General features: G+C 37.1%; 1 protein-coding gene across 5 annotated transcripts in view; it reads right to left on the bottom strand.

The window, feature by feature from the left end:
- SH3D19 (SH3 domain containing 19) overlaps window positions 1-27,566 on the bottom strand; it is a 135,225-nt gene that overhangs the window by 10,001 nt on the left and 97,658 nt on the right. For all 5 annotated transcript variants that reach the window (XM_039875981.1, XM_039875978.1, XM_039875977.1 and 2 more), the window contains 10 exons: window positions 26,371-27,342; window positions 17,957-18,064; window positions 15,574-15,686; window positions 11,304-11,365; window positions 9,990-10,254; window positions 7,803-7,871; window positions 7,475-7,615; window positions 3,763-3,835; window positions 2,648-2,778; window positions 762-820 (listed from right to left, as the gene is read on the bottom strand). In XM_039875981.1, the coding sequence (XP_039731915.1) occupies window positions 762-820; window positions 2,648-2,778; window positions 3,763-3,835; window positions 7,475-7,615; window positions 7,803-7,871; window positions 9,990-10,254; window positions 11,304-11,365; window positions 15,574-15,686; window positions 17,957-18,064; window positions 26,371-27,342 (1,993 nt within the window). The remainder of the gene's footprint in view (window positions 1-761; window positions 821-2,647; window positions 2,779-3,762; window positions 3,836-7,474; window positions 7,616-7,802; window positions 7,872-9,989; window positions 10,255-11,303; window positions 11,366-15,573; window positions 15,687-17,956; window positions 18,065-26,370; window positions 27,343-27,566) is intronic.

Genomic DNA, 27,566 nt, shown 5'->3' with positions numbered 1-27,566 from the left:
TTTTGTGGCATCAGAAGTTTTCTTATTTATGGTAACCTTTGCATTTATTTTCTAAAGTCCTCAGGGGGCATCTCTTTATGTCTGACCTATTCAAAGACAGGTTTACAATCTTCAGCAGGTAGTGAATTCTGTTAATTTGCTCATTTAACTGGAATATAAAGTTGCATTGTGGCAGTGTTGTAAATTAAGGAGTTACACTGATGCATAAAAGGGTACATAAATTGATGGAAAGGTTTTCAGACATAAAGGAAGATCCCTCCGACTTAAATCTTACTTTACTTTCTTCTAGAAAGCAAAAGTAACTTCTAGAAAGTACTGCTAAACAATACAAAATGTGTAGCAGTTATTGTAGGGTCCATATTTGTAAAAGGTTTAAATATTTTCAGTGACAAAAATATTTGAAAATGTGTTGGTAGATGAACACCAGAGGGCCAAAATAAAATATAGTGAATGAAAAAAACCATCTCTGCTCAAGCTGAGGCTAGACTGTGGGAAGCATCAGGCTAGACTGTTTGCTGCTGTCTGTATGTTCTGTATTGATATGGAGAGTTGCTTATGTCAGCTTCCATTAGCTTGTCGCATTTTCATCTGAATTTCAATCCACTATGGCTTTTAAACAAGGATAGGTTTTCCTCATAATTAAAAAAGACATACTGAGAACCAATGATCACATATCTGAAGTATTTAAGCTCGGTAATTCTTTATGACATAAATGCTGGTCTCCTTTGTATTTTGTGCAAAAGAACAAAAATAAAACTTACTTGATGGAATGAGATGAAACTGATTCTCTTTTCCCATTTCCTCCTTCTGGAATATCAACCTAGTAAAGACAATTGTATAATTTCAGATTTTAGTAAGGTAAATTTAAGACTAGGTAATTAGGAAATGCATGACTGAAATTAACAAGTTTACCTAGGTGTTAAATTGATTAAGTGGTTCCAAAGGTGCTAAAAGATTAGAAATCCAGAATTTGGATTTTGAAAAAAATGCATAACTTGTGACATAGCCTTTCTTGAATAGCCAATCAATCCTTTTCTTATTTGCTGGGGTAAGCATATTAATATCTTTCTACCCTGATTGAGTTTTCTCTATTCCATATCCTCTAAGTTGAAAACTTCAGATGAGGAAGACTCAAGATAGAAACTAGACATCAAGCATTCGGGCACAACCACACCTATTCAAAGTGCTAGAAGAATTCTGCAATGCTTTCTTGACTACCAAATAAAACATTTTAATCACATTTGTGGATTCTCTCCATTTTCATAACTCAAATTTTTCCCCCTATAATGTGAATAAGGAAGAAAGGAATTAGTATTCGGTGAGCATCTACTAAGTGGCAAGCACTTTATGTAAATATCTCATTTACAAGGTTCAGCAGAGCTGGGTTATAATAAAATATTTGACCATATACATTCAGTCTGGAAACTACTGAAGGCTTTGAGGTTTATATTAAATAAATCAGTGCCCTTCTTGATGAATTCTAAAGGCTTGAAGTTTTAAAACAATTGTTTAAACTGCTAGGCTCAGAAATAATACATTGATAATGTGGCAGATTTAGTGTAATTGATTTCAGTGTGGCAACCGTGATTTTTAAAGTACTTCTACATTGTGCAGAAGAAAAACTGAGGAAGAGTACTAAAACTAACATTATTCTTAATATTTATTTAGAGAATGTGGTTGGATTTCTCCAAAGAATATATATATAATATATTATAATATATAATATTATATATATACTGGACAATTTTTAAGGCCCACATTTTGTAATTCAAGAGAATCAAACTTATTTATACTTGAAAACTACAGGTTCTCGGTTATATCTGTTTTCTGAATTTCTGATGTAATAACAAATTATTTGCTCCCCTCCTCCACAAATAGCTGTTAATACTCAGCTATTTAAGCTAGCTTTATTGATATTTTCCAGTATCAATAAGTTATAGCAGAGACAGAGTCATACTCCTCCTACTGACATATAAAGTGGCGGTCTGATTTTATCCCCATGTTTCAGCTACCTGGGCTTAGCACTTAGGGCTCGACCATACATGTCTGCTTTTACAAGTTATGCTGTGAGGGTGTATAAAATTCTGACAATTTAATATAATTTTTCCCTAATCAGATTTAAAATTATGTGAAAAACCATTAATGGACCACTACTTCCAATGAAAGTACTTTAGTGTTCCTAAATCTATTTTTTTAAAGATGAAAATAAGAATGGAAAGAATGAAAGAAACCAAAAATAAAACATACTTCGAAAAGAAATGGTACATAATCTCAGAGAACATTCCTTCAGGACAGTCTAGTAGCATTTGACTCTTGTTTACTAAATGTTTCAAAGAATTAACATATATCCTTAAGTGCTTACCAGCCCTCCAATAACAGCTGAGTCACCAGTTGACCTGCAGTGTTTTTTCACCTTAGGATTTCAGATAGCACTTAGGAATTAAGTTCTAATACCTCATAATATAATTATAAGTAACCATTATCTAGTTGAACAAACCTTTATTTTTTTGTTTTCCAAACACAAATGAATCAATGAAAGAGAGAACTAGACTTCAAGAATCTAGGCTTCTGGTTATTTTTTCCAAACTGTAAGTTACAAAGAATCCACTGAACATATGATCAATGTAAATAGGCATGACCCACTTACAAGCACTTTGACATAGTTGGCAGGAAATATGCCAGTCTGCTTTCTGCATTTTCCTCGGTACCAATCAGTATCTATTTTTTCCAGAAGATAAACAATTTCTCCTGAAGTGAGGTTCAAATCATCGACTTGCTCTGTAACATTAAATTAGAGTTATGTATGATTAAAATTATTCTGGTTGCAGATTTGATTAAAGCAAGCATAAAGTAGCATTTAGTTCTGTCCGCTGAGGTAGTATGTTCTACTGATTCTGAGAACACATATCTTTTTTTTTTGATATTGCTGTTATGAGTTTCCCCTTTTAATATCAAATTAGATACATCTGCTATGCACTGATTCAAGTGAAATGGTTAAAAACAAACAAACAAACAAACAAGCAAACAAACAAGCAAACAAACAAGCAAACAAACAAACATTGTGCTGGTCAATGCTATCTACTGTGCCAAAATAAACCTTTTGCTGAATACGTATTGAACAAAGAGTTTTACAGATGTGGTATAATATTCTCATTATTCTCGATCATGCTTAAAAATCATTTCAAACTCAAAATATCAACTAAGGGAATACTACAGCTCTTTAGGAAATAAATTTACTCACTAAAATAAAAATCAGTTTACCAAATATATAAAAATGAGGTTATGTAAATAAATTGGAAGTTTATTTGTAGTAGCCTTGGATATAAAAGGTATTTAAAAATTAATTATAAAAAATTTACCTTTTCATTTCATAATAGCTGAGCTATAGGTATAGGTTTTACAATTCTTAGGAAAAAAATCTTCATTTATTAAATTAGAATTAATTACACTATAGTTAATTGGTACTCACTGTTTTGAAAGAGTTAAAAATTTGCAACTAGTAGGTAATTTGCTATTTGTTCATTTGTAAGAGAAAACCCTCACCCCGCTCTCTCATGAGTTTCAAAAGCAAGGGTATGCAGCTACCCTTTCTGGAATGACTGGGTACAATCCACCATTCCTTGAAGGCTGGGTGATTGACGATTTCTCCAGTCCAGGACTCTGCTGCACAGAGAATGAAGGCTGTCCTTGAGAGATTAACCTATGGAGCATGCCTGCTCCCGGATCCTACAGGCTCTACCACTTTATTATTTGTGTCCTTACCTGCTAGAAAATCATGAAGAACGACAGCATGAGGCACACTACTGTCAACAGCCTTCAGAGCGTGGCTTGGATCCTTAGGGAGAAAACAGGGCTGTGAATAAAGTGTGCAGGATGGATGCTAGATTTATATTCACTCTGAGACCAATTTTTTTTTTCTCATTAGAGTCCTCTTGACATTATGAGTACAAGATGCAAACGACACAGTTGAGCTGAATAAGAGAATCATTATCAAGTTGAAAAGGCATGTGTCCTTGCCAAGGGAGGACAGAAATAACTCTCAATTATAATATCTTCCAGCATTTTTTTAACCAAGAGAGTAAAACAAAAAGAAATCACTTAACTTTTTTTTTTTTTTTTAACCGTACCTATTTTACCCTGAAGTAGTAGTTTTTTACCTCTTTCACCTTTCAAGGGTAGCTTTTTCCTAAAATTGTGATCAGCACTAATCTTAGGAAGACAGTCTTAAAAGTTGTGTCTTTATTAAGATGGGAAAAGGAGAAAGTTCTATAATTTATGTTCTTACCTTTCATAATGAAAAGAGCTAATGACTTCCACAAAAGTATAATTCACAAAAAGTAAAATTTATTTCATTTACTACCACTTAACTGAGTGTTTTTGCTAATTTAAAAGCCAACTTTCTCTATCTCCTATGCCTGGCCTGGATTTTATATTTAATCTGAATGGTATTCATATTCAACAGCATTCTAAGTAAATTAGCAAAGAGAATTCAATATCCTCTACCCATCTAGCCAACTGCCATAGATTGGCTAGAGGAGAGAGGGTAAAGCTGAAGAGTAACCCTTTCTTATTAACAAGCAGATGCTATTCTTAGTTTCTTTATATAAACAGACAGGCTAATATACATCATCATTATCATAAAATCTGACTGAAAGATAGTATTTGGAGTTACAATTTTAAACTCTTCAACACTGGCAAATCTATGAAATAAACGAAGGCAGATTTTTGTGCTCCTTCTGGTCTCTTCACCTCCTTCAGTGATTCTCGCCCCCTTAGGGATATCCTCACACTTCTATTTCTGTCCGCCCGCCGCCCCGCTCCCCACCAGCCATGATGTGTCGTGTTGATCAGAATGCCCTGTGGGTAATGATCGACCATCTCCACTTCCACCCTGCAACACTTCTGCTCAGATCTTTTCTGAATCTCACCTGTTCTTTCAGCCAAAATGTACCTGTGGAGGCATGCTGCATTCTCTCAAGATAGGTAAACTGAAATACCAATTTAGGTCAAGATAGTAACGGCTAATGGCAGTTTACCATATTAGTTTACCAAGGTAACACTGACATTTTCTTAGGGGCTGCTCAGTGCTTTTCCCTAAATAAAGGAGCATCGTAGGAATTTCAGGGATTGTGGAAAGGAACTGAAATATTTTAAGTCTGAGGGAGCTTTAAAAAAATATTATTTATATAATTTGTTACATGTACATATGCATGGTTTTCATTTCTTTCTGACTTAAATCTGTGGAAAAAGGAATGACTATTCAATAAATGGTGTTAGGTTAGATGGTTATCCATTTGGGGAAAAAAATGAAGTCAGAGGCCTACCTCACACCGAACACAAACATGAATCTGAAAATGGACCGACAATCTAAACATAACCAAGCCTTGGAGGGTATAAGAGGTGGGATGATAACTTATGCTTCCCAATTAGCTTCTCTGCCTTCAGTGCATGGGTAACCCTGGCAATGCTGCTTGCTCATCAGTCTGGCCTGGCAGGTGAAGAGCAAGAAGAAAAGGCTAAACAGGCTTGGCCACAAGGGGTCAGTACAACTCAGACCACATCATTAGGATGGATCTCTGGTAAGTAAATCTAATACATTTCAAAGCTCTTCCTAGTATGACTCAAATTACTAATACAAATGAGTAATAAGAATAGCTAATATTAATTAGTCACTCACTAGATGCTACTCACTGTATTAAATACCTTACGTGCACTGACTAGCTCATTTAATTTTTAAGTATCTTTGAGATATAATTCACATAACACAAAATTCACCCATTTAAAGTACATGTAGTTTTATTATACTCACAGAATTGTGCAACCATCACCTCCATCTAAGTTTAGAACTTGTTTTATCACTCCCTCTCCAAGAAACCCCCTACCCATTAGCAGTCATCCCCCATTTATCACCCCCTCCCTCACCCTCAAGTGAAGGCAACCACTTTCTACTTTCTGAATTTACCTATTCTGGACATTTATATAAATGGAATCATGCAATAGATCAATTCTAAAAACAACTCTGTGAGAAATTACTATACCTATTTCACATTAAAAAGATAAAGTTTAGAGAGGTTAAGTAACTACCTAAGGTGGTGCGGAAGGGGAAGTGAAATCCAGCTCCCTGAAACCCAAATCTGTACTTGCAACCAGGTGATACCTTCCCACTCTTCGTATGATATGCAGATTCAACCTCAATTGATAATGTTCAATATTTTCTATTTACTAAGGTAAAGAAAAGTATAACATATTTTCAGAAATCTTTACTTAAAACTAGACTTTCGATTAGGTAATTTTTATTTTTCTAAAATATGTAATGCTAGCCTAAAGGAAGCTTCATTTTAGGATCATCAGTAGTTGGCCATCAGAGGCTAACTCTGCAAGTCTATGGTTCAAGATGAGTAAAGTCATGTTTAAAGTGGGGGGGAAAAAAACTTTGGCATTACAAAAGAATAATTTCTAAGTTTTTAAGCTTCATTTTTCATACAGAAAAGCAGTCCAACTCCCATGGTTACCCGTCAGTGTGTTCTGAGAAAGGAAGGACAGCAGTGACAGATGAATAATGCTGTATTAAAACAAGAGAAAATGCGGCTAAAAGAGCTTTCCCCATTTGAACTAAACTAAGAATTTTCTGTATCCCAGCTGCAACTAGCTTAACACGTATCTTCTCTGCTCTCCAATATATAAATTTTCATTTTCTCAGCAAACTTCAAAAGATAAGCCACTTTCTAAGAAGAAAGAATTTAACTAGATTATGAAAACTAGGATGAATGGTGAACCAAATACTTTACTTGGATTAAATGACTGGTGGGTATTATTTTGAATGTTTGCTGTATTAACCAACAGATAGTAAAAATTTAACTGAGTAATTTAAGAAGTTCTTTTAAAAATATACTTCTGTACATTGTTCAAGGGCATTTTTCTGGCTAAACAAATGACCTTCACTGTATTCTCTCAGGCTCCACAAATTTGTTAGGCCTAAATTGTCAATTCAGGTTGTTGGATTACATTTCATTTCATTATTTTATGAGCTATAATCAGAGAAATGAAGTTTACACTAAGCTTAAATCTTAGAGGGAAGTGCTTTTTATGTTAGAGTCAACATTTATAGGTCCTCCTTTAAAATAATTATCCATTCTTCTAGGAAACTAATCTCTGGCACTTTAGTAAACACCTTTACATCATTTAAAAAATAAATGGTTCTCACAGTTGAAAATTAATGACTGAGTGCTCTAGTTGCTGTAAGTCAGCATGATATGAAGAAGGCAAAATACAAGGTAGTCACTGTGTAACAAGGTGATTAGTGGCAAGTCTCTTAGAAGTAATTTATTCTTAAAAGGAAATAAAATGCAACGTAATTTTCACTCTAGTTAAAATAAGCACGCTAATAAAAGCCTTGAGGATGAAATATAATTAATAGTTCTATGAAATTTGCTGTCATGGGAGATATGAGGGCTGTACAGCATTAACTCCTTACATTTGGTATGCTTCTAAGATGTTCATCAAGTGGCGTGATGATCTTCACCTGAGACAGGTGAACTCTGCCCGTGTCTTCAACTTTTTGGCATTCCAAGAAATTATTTTCCGCCTCCTTCAGCATCACAAGTACATCTCCATGCTGTAAGGTACAATACAACTCTCTGAAGCAATTATTATTTAATAACACATTATTGCTTTTTCCACATTTTAATCTTTGGAGCCTAAAGCATTTAATAATGTGTAAAGCAGTAACAGAGGCCAGTGTTTTGTTTTGTTTTGTTTTGTTTTGTTTTACATTTATCAGTAAAGGAAAAGCTTTACTTTACCTTATGAGAGAATTCTTTGGGGTTTTGCGAGACAATGTCTTCATTGGAAATTCCATGAGATACAGACAGCTTAAATATAAACCAATAAAAGGATTATTCACAATCAAATAACCTCCTCATAAAGTGCTGGTTATTTGGGGATCTGTCATGTGTGCCTAAAGTGTAACTTCTCCAGCAAACTCTCTACCTGGCTTCCTCATGCTCTAGATCTAGTGGAGCCTGCCATTTCTCATGGATACTAACAGTCCCTGGGGATGTGCAGTTGAGACCACAGGACCACAGTGGCTGAATGTGGCCTAAAGTTCTCTTTGACACTCGGAACCAGGAAGTTCCATAGGACAAGGTCCACCAAGTACCTTGGTGTCTCAAGGCCCACTTTTAATTCAGGGCTCTCAATGGCTGGCACATCCTCTGTGACTGCTTCCATTTGCCTTGAATCTCATTCTTCAGAGTCTCTCTGATATCAAGCATCTACTTAAACCCATTTCACCGCCTAACTCCAGTCACTTCCTGGTCCACTTAGCTCTGTCTGGTCTTAGAATGATTTTTACATCTGTACCCTACCCTGGTCAGGGGACTCTGTTCCCTGCCTTGGTAAATTCTGGATGATGAGTACAGGTCAGAGGGGTCTTTACAATATAGACATACCCAGGAAATGCGATCATACGAGCTTACTTCCAACAAGGAAAGAGGGGCTACTTTGGCCCTTCCATCACTGAGGAGCAAAGATGCAGAGTGAGGGCAAGGGTGTGGCCTTGTAAGGCTGCTTCCCAGCATCTCTGTCGAACCCAGGGCTTCTAAAGTACCCGGATTCTAGGTTAGCAGTTTAATGGTAGGGTGGCCATGGAAAAAAATGAGGGATTTAAGAAATTATTTCAAAATGAAACATACTATTCTAATTAATATGCCATTATCTGAGTCTATTAATGAATTCTTCAAATGCTTTATTGACATTACACAGCTATGCTAAGAACCACAAACAAAAATTGGATGCCCCTAAAGGAGGCTCTTAACATGGAATGGCCAAAACAAGTACAGACTTTACAAGTAACACTATTTTCATAGTATGGCATAATGGTTAAGAGCATGGGCTCAGAGTCTGTTGATCTGTGTTCAAATCTTGGTTCCAAGTTACCTAATTACAAGTTACTTAATTTCTCTGTGTCTTATTTTCCTCCTCTGTATAACACAGATAAATAATAACAGCACCTACTTCACAGGGTTAGTGTGAGGAATAAATGAGTTATTTAATATACATAAAGTGCTTCAAACAATGCCTGGCCTATAATAAGTACTCAACAAATCAACTACTATTTTTATTTATTTATTAGTTTTAAAGTAACCTATCCCAAAGAACAGCAATTAAAATTTTCATCAGTATAAATGAATATAAATATATATGAGTATACTACCTCTTTCTTGTCTATCTATATACTCTTCTCTTAGGAAAACTTTTAAAAATCTTCGATGGCTTAAAGTGAAAACAATTTCTGGAAATGTAGTACAATATAAAATTATTAACCACTGTTCTTTTTAAGAGCTATTGTCATATAATTGTTTAAAAAGTACAAACAGTCCTGCTCTCCTGATCATTTTTATTTGTTCCAGATTTTATCAGGTTAACCCAACTGAAGTAGAGAGAGAGCACATCAACTCTGTTTTTTAGTGTGGGAAAAGGACACAAAGGTTTAAGGCCATATGATAAGAAAAACATTCAAAGAGAACAAAATTAGTATCTAAACTATCTCAATTATTGATGAAAACATCTAACTGGTAACTATTAAATGGATCATGATAATTAAGTTTACAAAAATGGAAAATGGGGGAGGGGGGAGACTGTCCATCTTGATAAGATCTTTCTTTCTACTTCATTGAGAATTTTACTCTGTGGGCAAGAGATGGAAACTACAAAATCTCTCTGAGTTACTCCCATCAGTCTAATCTACAGGGTCAGATTTTCAGAGTTTCTGTTTGGTTAATCCCTGTTTGCATTGCTTCTTTTTCCTGTATTTCTCCTAATAAAGAAACCCTGTTTCAAAGACCTAGGTTTTATTCGACTTACTAAAGCACTCTTGAGGGTTGAGGGATAAGTTCACAGTTGTCTTTTTCCAAGGAATAATGATATGATCTTATATATATCTTAGGATAGACCTCTTGACCATGAATATTTTTGAAAGCTAAATTTACCATGTATTTCCTGTAGAGAGGATGTCCTGGTTTAGGGCGAGGGGGTAGCACCGGATCTTGACTTCTAAAAACTTGACTCTTGGTTTTTGAGAGTCCAGATGCCAAGTTACTTTGCTTCTTCTGAAGATCTATGTCAGAAGAAGACCGATTAAAAGGCAGTTTTTTATTTGATGTTCTGGTTGCAGAAAGTCTCGGGGGAGGTGGTCTCTCGGGGGCCCCCTTGGGAGGAGGCTGTCGAGCTGGTGTGACTTTTCCATTTACAGGTCTGAAAGTCAATGTGGGAGCTGAGAGTCAGTGTTTGATCAATAGTAGGTTCTGTTTTGTCTTTCTCTTTCTCTCTCTCTCTCACACACACACACACAGCTTTCTCCTAGTATAATACAATTTACTGAAACATGCAGAGTATGCTATTTTTGAGCAAATGGCTGCTGCATTGAACATTATATTATTAGAGAAAATGCCATGATGTTCCAGCTTCCTCTTATCTTACACTAGAGATTCATTAGTTCAAGACAAACAAGCATTTACTATCATGAGCTCTCCAAGGCCCCATTTGCTCTTAAACACACCATGACTGTTTCAGGAAACCAAGCATTTTCTACCAAAGTCTGAGATAAAATGAAAAGCTTATAACAAGATATCAGGTATATGTGATGTGGTTTAGTACATGATTAGAAAAGGAACACCAAACTCCCCTAACATTCATGTTATAAGAATTATTATTCCCAATCTAATTTAGATTACTATAAAGATAGCTGTCTTAAAAATGGGATAGAACAACCATTACTTTTAAAGACTTTCCTTAATCGCTATGATAAAAATAATTTCCAACATAGTAACATCTTCTGGCAGCATCACAGTTTTTTGTTCAAATAACCCTGGAACTCAGGAGGGCAGGTCACCTCCGAGCTCACAAAGCCTGTCTCCCTTTGGAAATGCCCAAACCAGGCTGGTTTCTCATAACGGGGTGGGGGTGGGAGTAGTGAGATGATAGGCAGAGAATGTTCATTCCAGAAGCAGAGTTGTTTTAAGGTTTAGAAAGAAGTCTTGTTCATTTTAGGAAAAGTAATAGAGATCCATATTTGTGCTCTGTGAGTTTCTGGATTCTGTTAAAGGAAAGAAGAAGCAGAGATTCCTACCACCTGCTGTTAGAAGCAGCCTGTAGGCTGGTGGTCTGTGTGACTTCATGAGTTTAATGTACCTTCTAAAAGAAGATCTAAGGCCAGCAGCACTCAGTTTTGATAACAGAAAAGAGAGCACAATCTGAGTTGTTAGTTGTTCTAACTTACTTTTTAAAAGTTTTCTCACACTTACCTTGGTGGTAGCCTTGGGGGTCCTCGCACAGAACCTCCTGTTTGACCGGCATGGCTGGATTCCTGAAAGTATCAGAGAATGTTTTCAGTTAAGTTTAATCTGAAACAAGAGCTTGGCAAGACGAATTCTGGACAACTTTTTGGCTGGATCTGTAAATGGAAATGTAGCTAAGTTAGAGAAAGTAAAATAAGTTAGAGAGAAAGTAGAGAAATCTAGAGAAAAGAGTTTTTAGTCTTAAGCAGTATTAACTCATTACTCATTGTTACCTAAATTGTTCATGTTCTAATACAAGTGAAGACAGAGAGGAGGAGGCCAAGTGGGGTCTGCTATCATGGACCATGGCCCAACCAATTACTCTGCATGGTTACACACCCAGCAGATCTACGAGGTATTACCATGATATTTAAATCATGGTAAGTCACACAGTAGCAATTTAAGCAAGCACTGTAGGGAATTAAAATATATATATGTTTTATCTCATGATGATACATAAGATATGCACTGCTCCTAAGTTTCAATACATAAGTGGTGAGTAGTTTGTTTTGCTTGGAACAGGCAGATGTCTCTCACTGGATGTTTTATACATTGTGGGGTGGTCTTGAACTAGAAGAAGGTAGGAACAAAAAAGAAGCTTAAGGGATGGCCTGAAAGGAAGGCACATGAGGAGGAACAGAAAAGGCCCAAGAAGGCAGAGACTTGTACCACTACAGCAAAGGGGCTGGATGTGCTGAGAAGAGCTTTGCAGGAAAGAGTATAGGGGGATAATGTGAAAAACAAAAGATAGGTAAAGTTGGGATGTTTTAGCTTAACGGATGAGAGAAACTGGAAGTGAGGAGATGAACAGGAAGATTTCTCTAGGGGATGGGATTCGAATTGTACTGTTTAAGTAGCTTTTCTGGACATGTTGTAGCCCAAAGATTGGGAAATGGGTACAATACATGGAAAATATTTTCAGATCTTCTGTTGAATGAGAATTTAAAAGATCTCAAAGCGATACTTCAATTTTTGTTGGGAAAAGTCCTCGCCAAAATTTTTCTAATTCTCATTGAATCTCCTTCTTTTTTTTTTTGACCTTTTCTACTTTCTAAGCCCCTGACACTGATATCCAGAAAATAATATCTCTCCGAGACCTCATAAGAGAGGAAAATGCCAGCCCTTTAAAATTACACTGCCTTTTTTTTGTAAAAGAGTTCTAACTATATAGCTTGGAAATCTCTGGGCTAATTCAGACTGTTTCCTTCTTCTTATCTTATAAATGAGTTAAAATTCACTTCCACGGTTTTTAATTCAAACTGAATATTTATAACTTTTCCTTAAGTACCACATGATTAATTGCCAATAACTGTGATCATTGAAATATGTTTCAATGTTTTAAAATCTCATTTTTTTAAAAACAAATTAAGCTTGCTTGCCCTTAAAACTTGGTTTCACTAATGAGTTCAGTTAATGTAGTGAGGCGAATCACCAGCTCAGAAACCCTGTGATATCCCAGACTATAATCCATGCCTTTTAAATACACTGCTGCTCACATTTCCCCTGACAAACACTTCTATGATACTTGAAGAACTCATTTATTTCTTTGGACACATTTAAAATTAAACAGAAAAACACTCTAGCAGGTAGGCAGGAACTTTTATTGCTTTTCTCAAATTTATAGTTGTTAGATACCTTGATAATTAAGAGCAAATTTTAAAAATATATAGATGTATAAACCTGACATAGAAAGTTATAGATAATATACTGTAATAAATACATACCATATAATCCTAATCTTGTACCAAAGACTAGCTGTAGTTTTCTCCAAGTAGTGTTATTTTATAACAATCCTAAATACCATTTTCTCAATTTTCTACACTGAGCAAATTCTAGATCAGACAAAAAAGGCAGTATACTCAAATCTGAAAGGCACTGCTGTATCTGACAAGCTTTGAATACTGAGAATAGGGGACTGGCTCCTGCAGAAGCACTGTCTTAGTATTTGCCCATGTTCAGGTTTTTGCACAGGTTCAACTGCCAACCATCTCTGAGAGACTATCGATGAGGGATTGCCTCCTATTCAGTACTCCACACAGAACGAGCAGCTCCACATTTGCTTTCTGTAGTTTCTTCCCTAGCTCTGACATTCCTGAACTCTGGCTTTTGATTTGTTGGATAGGCTTTTTACTTCCTGGCAAAGATGGTTTTTCTACTATCCCTGTAGATGCCATCTTTATGTCCATGTACTTTGGAATGGTTTCTTATATACCAATTTCAAAATAATTCCCAGGTTTTTTTGCTGTATTTCAAAAAAACACATTTCTTCCATGACTACACTCTTGTCTGTTAGAATTACTGAGCAGCCTTTGCAGATTTTTCTTCTCTTCTTTCTCCAGGAAGTGGTATCACGTCATGTCCTGAATCCATTAGCCAGCTTTCTGTGCTCTAGCTGTGATTCCTTATATACACTGGGCACTGTCCCCTAACCCTCCTCCTGTACCAGCAGGCAGCCTTCCTGGGGGGTGGGGGGCGCTTTGGGAGCCTTAAGTTCCCATGGTGGGAAACAGGGTTCACAAAAACATCTGTTCCTGCTGACGGAATGGCTCCTGCGGCTCCTGATGTTCCTCACCCTTAAGCCCCTCATCATTTAAGTGAAGAAAGTGAGATTTTGCAACTGTAGCCATTTGTCTCAAGATGGAAAGTTCCCCAGCACTCAAGGCAGGAGAAAAAGTAGAGGGCTTTTTTCCTGTATCTCATCAGAAGACACAGTTGGCAAAGACCAAACCTATCCTCATGGGTTACTATACTGGATAAACACTCCTTTAGAGATCCTCACCTACACCTGAAGTCTTGATGGCCTCTGGTCTAAAAATCCATTCAGTAATTGTAACTCTCAGACAAAAGGAATTTCTCACAGATTATTAGACTTTCTGGCCCTGGAAAACCACCTGTGTGACTTCATTTAAGCCCAATCATTTAACTTGGGGTCTGTTTCTCATCTTTTCTCCCTTGAGACCCAGTGTGTCTATAGCGGTGTGTATCTATCATAGCACAGGATGCTTTGACCCCACTTCATAAACAGTGTGGGACAAGATGTTCCTCATGTTCATGTGAGGTACAAACAACTATGAATATAGTACTTCTCCAGATGGCTTAGTTTATTCTAACTTCCTTTTCCTGTTTTTCTAAAATGTGGGAGTTACTTTGTGGACTGCTTAATACCAAACATGACAATACCTAACATTTCAATAGAACTTCACAGTTTGCAAAGCCCATTACACGAATTCATGAATGATATGTATGCCTACACATCATCCTCTCACTCTCTTTTACAACCCTGCAGAGTAGATGCCAGTGACCTTCTCAAGTAATTTTTCATCCATACAAATTTGAGATTTTCCAATTTAACACTTGTATGGTAGGGACCCTATCATCCTCTTTTGGGATTTCTTGGCCCAGGTTTAATAAAAATTTATTACCAAGTACTTTGAAAAATGCGAGTGATCACTAAATTTTAATTCAGCCTACAGGAAAATCTCATTAACTCAATATTGGCTAATTCAATTTAATGTCTTCTTCAAAGAAATTTCTGTTCAACCAGATGATTAGATGGTTTGTACGTAAAATAAATAGTTAATGCACAATGTAAAACTATGATAAAATTTGAACTCAAAATTTGGCTCAAAGACTTTAAGAACTGGTTTCTTTTAAAATAAAGATAATCTAAAATATAGAAATTTCAGAAAGTATGGGAAAATAGTATTAAGGTTGGGAAAAAATGTGTATATAGATATTTAAAACTCTTTGACCACCATCTGTTAACAAGTACATGGTCAAGCACTGGTTTTTTTTAATTAAAAAAATAATTTTCCCTAAATTTCAGATAGATTAACAAATGCTTATGGTAACTATCTTACAATTATGTTACTAATTGGTATTTTAAATAAAAACTGATAAATTTAATTGAACCTATTTTCACAAATATTACAGGTTTTTAGAGATTTTCAATAACTTACTCCTTATTAATGCCACTTAAAAGACAATGCCATTACTTTGGTGTAGATAAATTATTTTATGATGAAGTACAATGAACTGGCCTAATTCTTTTGTTCTACAGGGAATTCTGAAATATAGAACATCACATTACATAAGTACATGGGGCTTAGAAACTGGTTTGTAATAGAGGTTTTTTTTAAATCTGACAAATAGGAAAATAATCTGGACATGAGCTGAGAATTTAAAATTAGCACACAGCTTGGTCTTCAACCTAAGACAATCTATAATGACCACTTACCAAGTTTCTAGTTCTGTCAACATTACTGAGTTTTCCAGACACTGTACTATAAGTGTTTCCAATAGGCTTTTCAGCAGGGAGAGGAGGTGGGCGTTGTGGATCCTCATGTAAACCTGGAAAAACAGCAGTAATTCATGAATGATTTTTGGTCTTTGTGGATTCCAAAAAATGAAATGATTGTAGTAGCTTGGTTCCTCAGGAAATGGCTATTATAAAAGATCCACACAAAGAATGGATAGCTAAGCAAATGAGGAAGAACTCCCATCGAACTTCAGAAAATTAATGGGACAGTAGATATCAGTTAATTTTATCAAATGTTTTATAGAGAGTAAAAATAATACTAAATACTTAAAATAGCAGCCAAGAGTTTTGAGAACCTTCTATGTGCCATTAAGTTAAAGCACTTTATTCACATTTATTTCTCCAAATAACATTTATCTATGTGCTAGATCTGCGCAGTCCACTAGCAAGTAGCCACACACAGCGATTTAAACTTAAATATTAATTATTTAATATAAAATAAAATTAAAAGTTCAGTTAATCAGTTGTACTAACCACATTTCGAGTGCTCAGTAGCCACATGTGGCTGGCTAGTGGCTACCATATTGTACAGCACAGATATGGAATATTTCCATCTTTTAAGAAAGTCCTATTGGGCAGCACTACACTAGATAATATCCTACCCTTTTTACAGATGAAGAAACTGAAACTGAAAAGAAAATATATGAGCTATCCAAGGTCTTAATGCTAGTAAATGTCAGAACCAGGGTTTTGAACCCAAAAGCTTGTGCTCATTGTAATGAGGAATGCTATTTCTTAATAGGTGGTATATCCAACCCTCCCCCAGCCAAATAATTAAATGTTTTCTAATTCATTAGGTCCAAATTAATGGGCTTAATTGCCCCCCTCAATTTAACAAACAATGTCTTGGCATCCAAACTACATCCTTAACTCAGTGATAGTGTACCATCAACTTATTTTATAAAGAAAACAAAGATGACCTGATTTAATTAATGACAACTAATTAAAATCTGTGTGTAAACACACTTGGAGAGAGGGATGATTGTTAACATACTAAAGGGAGGCAAAAACCACCTTTTACACATTGGCTGAGGCATTTAAAGGAGATTGGAATTTTTCTCATTCTTTCAAAAGAACACATTCTGCTTCCATTTCACATGAAAAGCCTATAACAAGAGGATGATTTTGTCAGGTTCCTGTTTTATCCACAGGCAGGAACAGTCTCAAAAGCAGGAAAGTACCCAAGCCAGCTACTAAGGGAACAATGATTTGCATGCAGGCAAGCACTCTTAGTGAGAGGCAGTGCTACTCTGGGAATTGAGACACACAGGGACATTCCAACCCAGCTGCCATCTGGAAGACTTTCTCTATACTGCAGCTTCCTTATTTTTTATAAGGGAATAATGAATTATTGAGGATGTAATATTGTTGTGACAAACAATTAAGAATACAAATTAGTAACAATATGCAAGTAGAGGGAAGACAGCTGACTAGCAGGAAGGGACACAGGGGATTATCTGGTGTGAGTGTGTGGGGAGGCACAGATTTCCAGTTTCAAATAATGTGGTCAGAAGAGGTTGAAATGAGAAAAGTGGTATTTGAGCAAAACCCTGAAGGAATGGTGAAGGAGGGAGCCATGCAGATAGCTGGGGAAGGACATCCTAGTCAGAAGAAACAGCTCCCCAAGGGGCAGGAGTTCTGCACCACAAAGCCATCCCTTTCTTCTCTTGTCCACTCCAAGTTCTTCAGACCTCAGAAGTCTTACTTTCCTTTTCCTCCAAAGCATAAATGCATTCATTGCTTAATCACTGCAATAATAAAATTCCGGGGAACGTTTTTTTATATAAATAGAAAAAATTCTATAAACTGTCATTTCAGTTCTCTCAGAGCATTATAGAATTCCAACTTTCTGATAGTTTCTGGAGCTTTGACACGATAATGAATATAGTGCTTCCTCAATATATCCTTTTAAAGATTCCAGGGTTAATCTAATTTACAAATGTGCAGAAACAAAAGAGTAAACAAAGCTATATTTAGGTTATGCTGATTGGAATAATATACTTTAATTACTTTCCTACCATATCTTTACCAGAGGCACTAAGACAAAATATTACAATTATTCTGAGTTTCGGTCTCCCTCTATTCTCTCTACCTAAAGACAATGTTAAAGAGAAATGAAATCCAAATTCACTGTACTAATTGTCTAAAGAATTATTTTCAAAAAACTTGCTTTTAAATGCTCGACTATAAGTAATAATAAATGGCTGATTACACATAATTTCAAAATCAGATATTGATAAATGAGCATATATTTCTCCCAGGCTCTTGGCAGAGTCAATAAAGAAGGCAGAGAGGAACTTACATTTTCCTGGTTTGGCTGGAATTCGAATCACAGTGGGCTTCCTAGTGGGCGCTGGCTGAACTGTTCCTTCTTTTGTTGGTTCTGTTTTTGTGGGGAGCTGAAAAGGATCTAATGAAAAACACAGTTTATTTGCATGGTTTAGTTAACATGGGCTCAAACAAAAAATCTCATTCATAATTAAAGAGTCATATTTTTCATGCCCCAGGGAAAACTATTCATGGATAAACAAAATCTCAGTTTGCAGAGACAAAAACAAAGTCGGAGTTCATGAAAGGAAATAACGTGCTACTTTGTAAATAATTCATACGGCTTTTCTGCCTCTCTGATGAGAGTGATCCAGGACAATCTTGAATTATGTAGAAGCTATCTTTCATGGGAGTGCAATCATTTCACAAATGTCCACTTGAAAATGAGAGGCAATCGAAAGAGAGCCAATTCTCCCCCTACTGTGAAGTCTCCCAGCCCCCCGGGGAAGGAAAGCCTTCCCCCACACTCCCATGTCTGTACTAGAAAACTGAACCCCTGAGGCTCGTCAAAGTCCCTCATTCCACCCAGCGCCCGCCTGGCGCAGGGCAGGTGCTCAGCAGAGCCGCGGATTTAAGTACTTTAGTGAATCTATACGGCAGTGATATTAAAAAAAAATTTTTTTATCCTGGAAAGAAAATAAGACATCTCCATTCAAATATTTAATTTTGGGGCAAGGATACATGAGTTGACATTTCTCCATCTTAACTGATTCATTAAAATAGGCAGCATATGCTTAGAAAAAGTACTTTAAACAAAAGCATAACTACCAAACTTTTTCACTGAAAGAGTCTTTTTTTCGTTAATGTCAATGTTGTTTTCAGTAGTTTGGAAAAATGACCACAAATTTTTTTTTAAAGATCTAAAGATAAAAAGATTAGCAAAAATAAAATAAAATGCTCTATGATGGCTACTCAATATAGCACGGAGTATCTCAGGAGTGTGCCTTTGCCTTGATTCAACAAGAGGCAAAAGAGTATATGCTGTAATTCTATATCTATTCTATGCATCTTGACTTAGAGAGACACCCCTGTACAACAACATACTTCACAGCTCCTGTGATGAACAGCATCCATGTTCTGCCTGTTATGAGCTGCAATTCAATAAGCACTTTTTGCTGACCAGCTCTCTGAAGTATATGTGAAGAGCTGAGCTAAGGACAAGCCGGCCTTTCAGCTCCCTGATACTTCCCCTTCCCTTCCACTCAGTTCTCAGGCAACCCACCACCACATACCTCCAGAAGGCATCACTCAGTCATCAGCCACTTGCTCACATATGTATATCTACTGTGTGCCGGTAACAGTGCTAGGTAGGGAAGTACAATCCTATTTAAAGTTTATTATCTACCACCTCAGAAAGGCCCCCAGATGGCATGCTCTGTGAAATAATTATTATTAAGCTACTGAAAAAAAAAAATTAGATGATATCTCTATGGAAACCTATCAGTTCGCAAGTAGGGTGAGTCTTGTCTAATTTCAAAAAACCAACTCAAGATTATCAAAACAATATCAAACTTCAAAAAAGGCTCTTTTAATAACATAATTTTCTTTCACTGTAACTTATGTCCTTATAAAACAAAGTTCCTTCTTTTAGGTCTAACCAAATTCTTTAACTCCTTATTTTATTATAGCATTATTTTTTACTTCAAAAGTAATATTTACTGTAAAAATAGGAAATATTAAGAAATATGATAGAAAATCTTCTGAAATCTCATCCCTCCAGTAATAATTATTATCTGAGATGTGGTGTATCTGTCTACAATTTTTCTTCTATATTACATGTATTATCATGTAGGTATTTTGAAAAACAAAAACAGGATCATTTTATAGCCATTTCTTAGAAATTTGCTTTTTCACTTTTGTTCATTCAGTATTGGCTGGGTGCTTGCTACACATCAAACATTATTCTAGGTGCTGGGAGTACTTCAGTGAACAAAGAACTCTGCCCTCATGGCACTGACATTTTGGCAGGGAGATGAAGACAATAAACAATACAATAGATAAGTAATTCATATGTTATTTTAGAAGGTGAGATGTACTGCTGAACAAGAAAAAAGTAGAGCAATGTGAGAAACTTCAGGTGTGGGCTGAAAAGAAGCAGGTTGCAGCATGAAACAGGAGTGTAGGAGGCGAGGGAGAGGAGAGTACAATGACCTTCTTTTTCTGACAACTGGATTTTACATATTCTAGTAGGTCTTCCAAGTTGAATAATATACATCTGATCTTTAGGACAACAGCACTGCCAATAAAAAGGGGTAGGTACACTTGTATTAAAGCCCACTTTTGTGTTATCCAAATCTGACCTCCCTGAATGGTTCGTCTATTCTGAGTAATGCTAGGTAAAATAAAAGAATCTGAAGACCCCATATAATCTTGGCATACATTTTATTCAAACACAGAAACACAGTACCTTTCCTTTCTCTTCTCTCTCTCCCCTGACATTGCCTCTGCTCTGCCTCCTTGGCCCTTGTTGGAACCCAATAACCTCCCGGAAAACATCTTCCTTCTCCAACTGCTACAGAGACTTAACTGTTCAGGGACTTGTCCATCCTCCCTCCCCCAAATCTTGGTTGGAATAGCTCATTCTCTCAGGGCTCTGTTTTCTGCTGGGAAAAAGACCAAAAATTCAAGAAAAGGATTAGGGCTGATAAATGTTCATTGTGGTCTACCTTTCAAGTAGCATTTCTGCTTTAAAGGCTACTTATTAGTATAGGTTTTTAGTTGATGATTTTGGGACGAGGGTGGGTTTGGAGGGGGGAGAAAATCTTGAGTATGGAATGACTTCAATTATTTCCCAACTCATTCCAAATTCTGGGCCAGTATACCATCTACACTTTTCTCTCACATTCCAGGGGTGAGGGTACAAACAAGGGGGACAGGGAAAGGAGAAAAGAGGACAATCAGTGCCCTTGAAGGGCTGGGCACAGGGGCATCCAAATGTGCTTGCTGTTAGAAGACTAGCTTCAGGGAGCCCTGCCCCAAATCCTGCACACTGTGCAGCAGATCTCATTTTTTTAACTTGAAGGATTTAAATTGAAGTAGCATAGATACCCCTTAAATACAAAGTATTCAAAGTATCCTAGCTACCCACTTTCTCTCTCTTTTGGTTTTTATTTTACTATCATTAGCTGCTTTTAAATAACTGGCATTCAGATTACGTATAATTATTCTACTATATATGTCTGGGAAAAAATGTCTTTCTCAATACAGTGAAGCAAGGAGGTTGCAGTGTTCCAGTACTGTGGGGGCTGTTTGGCAGGAGTGAGTCTGTTTAACGACCTACCCCAGCTGTGCTCACTGAGTCAGTGAGCTCGGCATCTGCCTCTGTCTGCCTGCTGTCCTGGGCTGTAATCCAGGTGAGGGGAGCAGATTTGTGGGGGCGACAAACAGCACCACTTCAATGAGAAGGTGGAGCCAGGGACCAGTTTTTCATCTTGATTATGGTGTATGAGTCTCTCCCTAGCTACACAATATGAAGTTTACTTTTTATGTTTCTTTTATGAAAGGGTTATTTTTTTTTCCAACAAAAATGTAAGTGGGCAACATATAAAGCAAAAATGGCACCTCACGTATGGGAACTCTGGGCACTGCCAGGTGGGAAATTGGATCATTGGTACTATTAGAATGTTCACAACCTTTGACCTAGTTGTTCCACTTTTAGAAATTTATTCTTCAGAAATAAAAGCACTAGTAGAAGTGAAAACGTTCAGAAGAATGTTCACTGCAGCATTTTTAGTAGCGGAAAAAAAAAAAAAAAATCCAAAAGCTTAAAAACAAATAAAACAACCTAAATGTCCATCAACAGGGGATGCGCTGAATCAGCTATGATGCACTCAGGCAGGTATAAGGAAACGAGGAGTGGACTTAGATCTACCAGCCCAAAGAGAAGTCCATAAATCTCACTGTCAAATGAAAAATGCAAGCTGCTGAGTAATGAGTACAGTATCATAAATTTTTTTTTTAAGAAAACAGGGAAAAGTCCAACTATGTGTACATGTTTGTGTGCTTTGGTTTGGAATGTCCAAAGGCACAGAAGGCTACATACAACATTGCTCACACTGGTTACTCTGGGGATTTGGATGGACTGAGGATAGGTTAATTTTTTTTTTTTTATTTTACTAAATGTTTATACTATTTGACTTGTTATAGCAAATATATGTTACTTTGTAATTGAAAAAAAAATCCAATAAAATGAATTCAATAACAAGAAAAAGGTTACAAGATAAAGTTGAAATAACACCCTTACCTAATAAACCAAACCAAAAACCACTTAAAAATAAGGGGGTGGGGGAAAGTGAAAATTCTTATCTCTTTTGTTGCTTTTTCAAGGTAGTAATGGCCATAAAATTTTCCATAAACTAGAAAAATAAAAATTATCTTTCTGATACTATTCCTCAGCGATTCTATTTAATAGGAAATAATAAAGAAATAATATATTTTTGAATTTGTCAAATTTAGATATATTTAGTTCATAATAATTAGCTTTTATTTGTAACTTTGAAGAATATAGCTTTAGAAAATGGTACTATTTTTATAACATTCCTACTCAGCATAAGGCTGAAGATCAGTGCGGGAGGCTGTTCTCTGTTCGTGGCAAAAATGACAAGAGGTAACTCTCAGTTTCTTTCACCTTAAATTTGCTTATGTTCAGCTATTTGAAAACCAGGTTCTCCCATGCTCTCCTGCCTACCCAGTTCTCCCAGAAAAGACAATTTTTGTTACCAATTTTTTATACATCTTTCCAAAAGACATCGCATATTCTTTGTGTGTGTGTGTGTGTGTGTGTGTGTGTGTGTGTGTGTGTGTGTGTGTTTTAACACCAACAGTAGCTAAAATACCATGAATACTATCTGTACCATGCATTTTTCACCTAACAATATCTTGGAGGTTGGTCCACAACAGGAGATAGGTGTTCTACCTCCTTTGTAATTACCGCACAATACTCCATTGTATGGATGTAGTACAATTTATTTAAGCAGTCCAACGAATGTTATCTCCAACATTTTGTAGTAGAAATCCTTAATATGGGGTCTAAGAATAGGGCCGTGAAGCTCTGGAAATAATACCTTCAATTGTGCATACATGAGCACAAGGGCTTTTTTCAAGGGCGAGAAAAGATTCACAAGCGAATCAGATTCTGAGTTCTGTGATCCAGAAAGGGTTAAGAACTGCAGTACCATAAACCTCTCTTTCACAAACTGTTTGCTCTTGCTTCTACATAAAAAAATACAAAGCATCTCTAAAAGAATCTCCTATCTAAATCTAAGGCAAGTCAATGGCATTTTCTCTACTTTTGTTTGCAGTGTTTATTCTGCCCTCCTTCTAGTCCCTCACACAAACAACCAATTATTCTCCACCTGCTGCCAAACAAGCAGGCCCCTTTACACCTACAGCCACATGCTCTTCATTACTGAGCTGAGAAAAACATTGATGATAATGTAGTTTTCTGTCCATTACCTGTCTTAATAATATGCTTGTCATCATAATTAGATTCACCATCCTTGGCTTGCTTTTCTGTCACTTCTTTCCCTTGAGTTCTGTTAATGGCAGAAATTGGTGGCTAGACTATTATTTTGGTCTGTGTAATGGGGCTGACAGCAGAAGCCTTCTTTTTTTTTTTTTTTTTTTGACAACTGAGTATGATTTGTAAAGGTGTGAAGAAGAATTGCTAATACTTCTCAGCTCCATTACATTGACCTGGAAGGCATTCTACCCACGAAATGAATCCAATATTAAATTGACTGTTTTATGAGTTTTCCTTTAATAATTTTCCTAATCTTTACAATGTTTTCATAGCTTTGGTATTTTCTGATCTCTATTTCCTGAGATTAATTCAGCAACTTCATTTAATGAAAACTATTTTATTAAATTTTCTTTATTTTTTAGGGAAGAGAAAGAGAAGGAAAGACATATTTGTGAGCGTCTCTCCTTTCTCTTCTGTTCCTCTCCCAGTTTCTGGCTGATACCACGATGATTAAGCCATAATCCTTTATTTACAAAGACAATGCTGTTGATATACCATCAAAAAGTCACACAGCCCAAATCAATAAAGAAACAAAAACCTCTCCATGTTGAGGAATTCAGAGGTGATCCCGAAGGCCTCTAGATGGCACTAAGCAGAGAGGTAACAAGGTCCAATGTACACTCCAGAACAATCGCTCCGGTAGCTATAACATGGAGGAGGGGTTTGAGGAAGCAGCAGGAACAGTTGTAGGAGACCACTGAGGTAATTTGGGTGTAAGGGCCTAAAACGGGGCAGTAGCAGGAGGGACGGAAATGAGAGGAAGATTCAAGAACTATTCGGAAGATAAAACCAGCAGGAGTTGGTAACTAATTGGATGTGAAGGGCAAAGACTACAAATATTGTTTAATAAGCACTCACTATACTTCAGACTACGTGATAGGGCTTTCCTGCATAATTACATGGAATCCACATAATCACATCTGTAAAACATGAGTATTATTATCGTGTTTTACAGATGAGGACATCGAAGCACTCACGGGGTTAAGTAAATTGCCCAGGGTCACATACCAATTAAGCAGTAGATCCTGGCCAGTCTGACTCCAAGACCAAACAACCAGCCACTGTGTGACAGGTAGGAAGACCCAAGGATGATCTCTAGGATTCCCTAGGGAAGGCGGGGTGTGTGATGATGTCACTAAGTGAGGTGCAGAACATAGGAAGAGGATCAGAACATCAAGTGTTCAGTACAACTCCACAGTCAAGAGCAATGCTCGGTCAGGTAGGGCAAGCAAACTACACACTTTGCTAAAAGACTACCTTGAAAATTACATGTTGTGCAATGAAGCGGTAGAAATCAAGAAACAGAAAAGGCTGAGTGAAGCCTGACACTGTATTCATGTCGAATGTATACTGGGGACCTTCCTCAAGATGACATAATTATCTGCTTAATGACACAGAATAAGGTCTCAGCAATTACTAACCAAGTTGCCATCACCACAGAATCTAGGAGTTTCCACAAACAGTGACATTTCTTTGGCCTATACTAGTAGTTTCAACACCTTAAGCAGCTTTCTGCTGTTGGATTTACCCATCCCTGCCCTACCTTGAACCTTGTAACACTAAAGAGGTTTAAATAAGAAAATGATATAACAAAGACTTGAAAAGTTTTTAATGTGTTACATGGTTTAAAGATTCATGAAAATGTTGGACAACATGATATAGTAAAAAAACTAGGCTTAAAAAGACTGAGTTTGAATCTTGCCATGGAAAGTTGTAGTTTTATGACACTGGGCAAGTAACCCATTGATGTCTCTCAGCCTTGTTTTCTTCATCTGCAAGTTGAAGCTAATGATACCTTGTAGAAGGTTACTGTAAGCATTAAATTAAATAATGTATGTCAGGGTACCTAATAGAGGGCTTGGAATACTGTAGAAACGCAATATATTCTAACACTCCTTATGGACAAGAGGCATGCTGTAGCCAGTTACCATGTTATGTGCATAATAAATGTTTAACAAATATGTGTTTGTTATCATTTAAAATACACCCGTGCTGTGCAGAATCCAGTTTTGAATCACAGAGCTTATACCATGTTGATTCATGTTAAACATTTATAAGATGACAACTTTTGAGTATTTTCAACCTTTTGGAAATACTATCAAGCTTATATGTTCACAAATTTTACCCAAATAAGTAAATAGCAGTAAAAGGAATCTTATTAATGACAAGTAAAAGAGATTAGTTTGACAAATCAAAGATAAGCTTTACCATCACACCCTCCATTGAACGGTATGACAAAAAAATAAAAACAAAAAACATACTCTCTGCCTCTTGGGAAATTTAATTGTCCTGATCTTGGCAGGAAACTTAAAACTGTTGTATTTTATTTACAAAACTTTGCATTCCCTAGGGAAGAGGTTCTGTGAATATTATGGGAAAAAAAAATTGCACCATATGGCTGGATCCTCACTCCTTGCATTGCTCTTGCCAGAGTTCTCCCAGGGCTGGTCCCTCTCCCAGCACTCCCAGTGGGGCTGGTTCAATCTGAGGAGCCCTTCTGAGGCCGCTGCATGACTTCCCATCTATAAGAACTTTCCCCTGCAACCTTCTAACGCCTGAATCTCCACCTGCCAGAGTAAGGGAGTCAGCCTTACATCTAGTTTAGTTCCTAATCTCAGTCTGCTCATTCCTGGCTCAAATAGTGATCAGTGTGTGTGTCTCCCTCCTTCTGTCTCCATATCCCCTTTCCTCTCCATTTCCATCTCCCATCCGGTTCCATGTTTTTTAATCTCTCTGTGTTTCTTCCTGTCTGTATACACACATGCATGTGCACACACATGCACATACATGCCTCAATAACTTACGTCCTGGAAACTAAAACAGCAAGTGTCATTCAAGAGTCCCCTCCACTCCTGATTCTTACTCACCCAGAACCACCTCTGAACCAACGGAGTCTTCAACCAGGTTCCCAGATGGGGTGGGTAGAACATCATCATCGAAACTGATGAGGTCGATGTCCCCTGGAGGCTTGCTCTGCAGACCTGGGACTGGGGGACTGGCCGAGGGTCCTTCACCCAGTGACCTGAATGCTTTGGCTTGTGATGCCACTGACAGTCGGGGAGGAACAGTGACTGGTTTCAGCAAAGCTGCAGGGTAGGTGGAGTTTTCTGAGGAAACTGATTTCTTCGGCAGCAAAGGCCGAGGAGCAGGAGTTGGAACTTTCTTTCCACAATCAGGGCTGTCAGACACAGACCCTCCACCTGGAATCTCATGATTAATGCTTCGTGTAAGGCCAGGATTTGGTTTCTTTGGCAATTCAGGTTTGGTTACTGGGATGCTCCCTGCTTCTTTCGGGGGAAAGTGTGGGGTGAGCCCTTCCCTAGAGGCCACATTGAATCTGTTTTCATTCCAGGAGTCCGATCCTCCACAAGCTCTGGTAGCAGTTGGTTTGGGGGCCACGGCAGGCCTTGGAGGGAGTGTGCGGGGGGCAATCTCTGGTCTTTTGGGCGGTCCTGAGGTTTCTGTATTTGTCTGACTATCGAAGGCTTTGATCTGTGAAACAATACTATTTTGGCTTCGTTCTGTGTTCATAATGTTCATCACTGCCTGACCATTCAAGTCCAACACGGAGTGCGGCCGGCGTGGGGGTGATTCTTCTCCTGTGACCACTGGGCTGATTTTCTGGTGATTCTGCTCTTTAACATGAGTATCTCTGGCTACTGGTCTGAGGTTGCTTTTTGATCTTGGTTTTGGCACTGGACATCTTGTAGCACTGGAGTTTTCTAGACAATTCTGTTCTTCAGAAATATCAAAGACTATTAAAGGTGCCACATTTGTTGGCAGATCAATGTCTGAGACAACTGGAGAAGGCTGAAGAGGTTTAAGAGGTGCCTGTAGTGCTGACGAGACCAAAAAGAACAAAAAAAAGTTGCAATATTAAAAGGAAAAATAATAGAAGACACACAGATTTTAAAAATATACATGTAAAATAGCAAGGGATTTTGGTTTTCTTAGTAAAAAGTAACTCCAAAATCAATGGGGGAAATGTTTATACTCAGCTTCCTGCAGGAGTGTTCTCCAAGTTAAATTCATTCATATAACAAACATTCATTATGTAATAGTT

This window comes from Pteropus medius, unplaced genomic scaffold, assembly GCF_902729225.1.
Source record: "Pteropus medius unplaced genomic scaffold, Ma_sr-lr_union100, whole genome shotgun sequence".
Classification (NCBI taxonomy): domain Eukaryota; kingdom Metazoa; phylum Chordata; class Mammalia; order Chiroptera; family Pteropodidae; genus Pteropus; species Pteropus medius.
The sequence above is the reverse complement of the archived record's forward strand: the minus strand, read 5'-3'. Positions and strand labels throughout refer to the sequence as shown.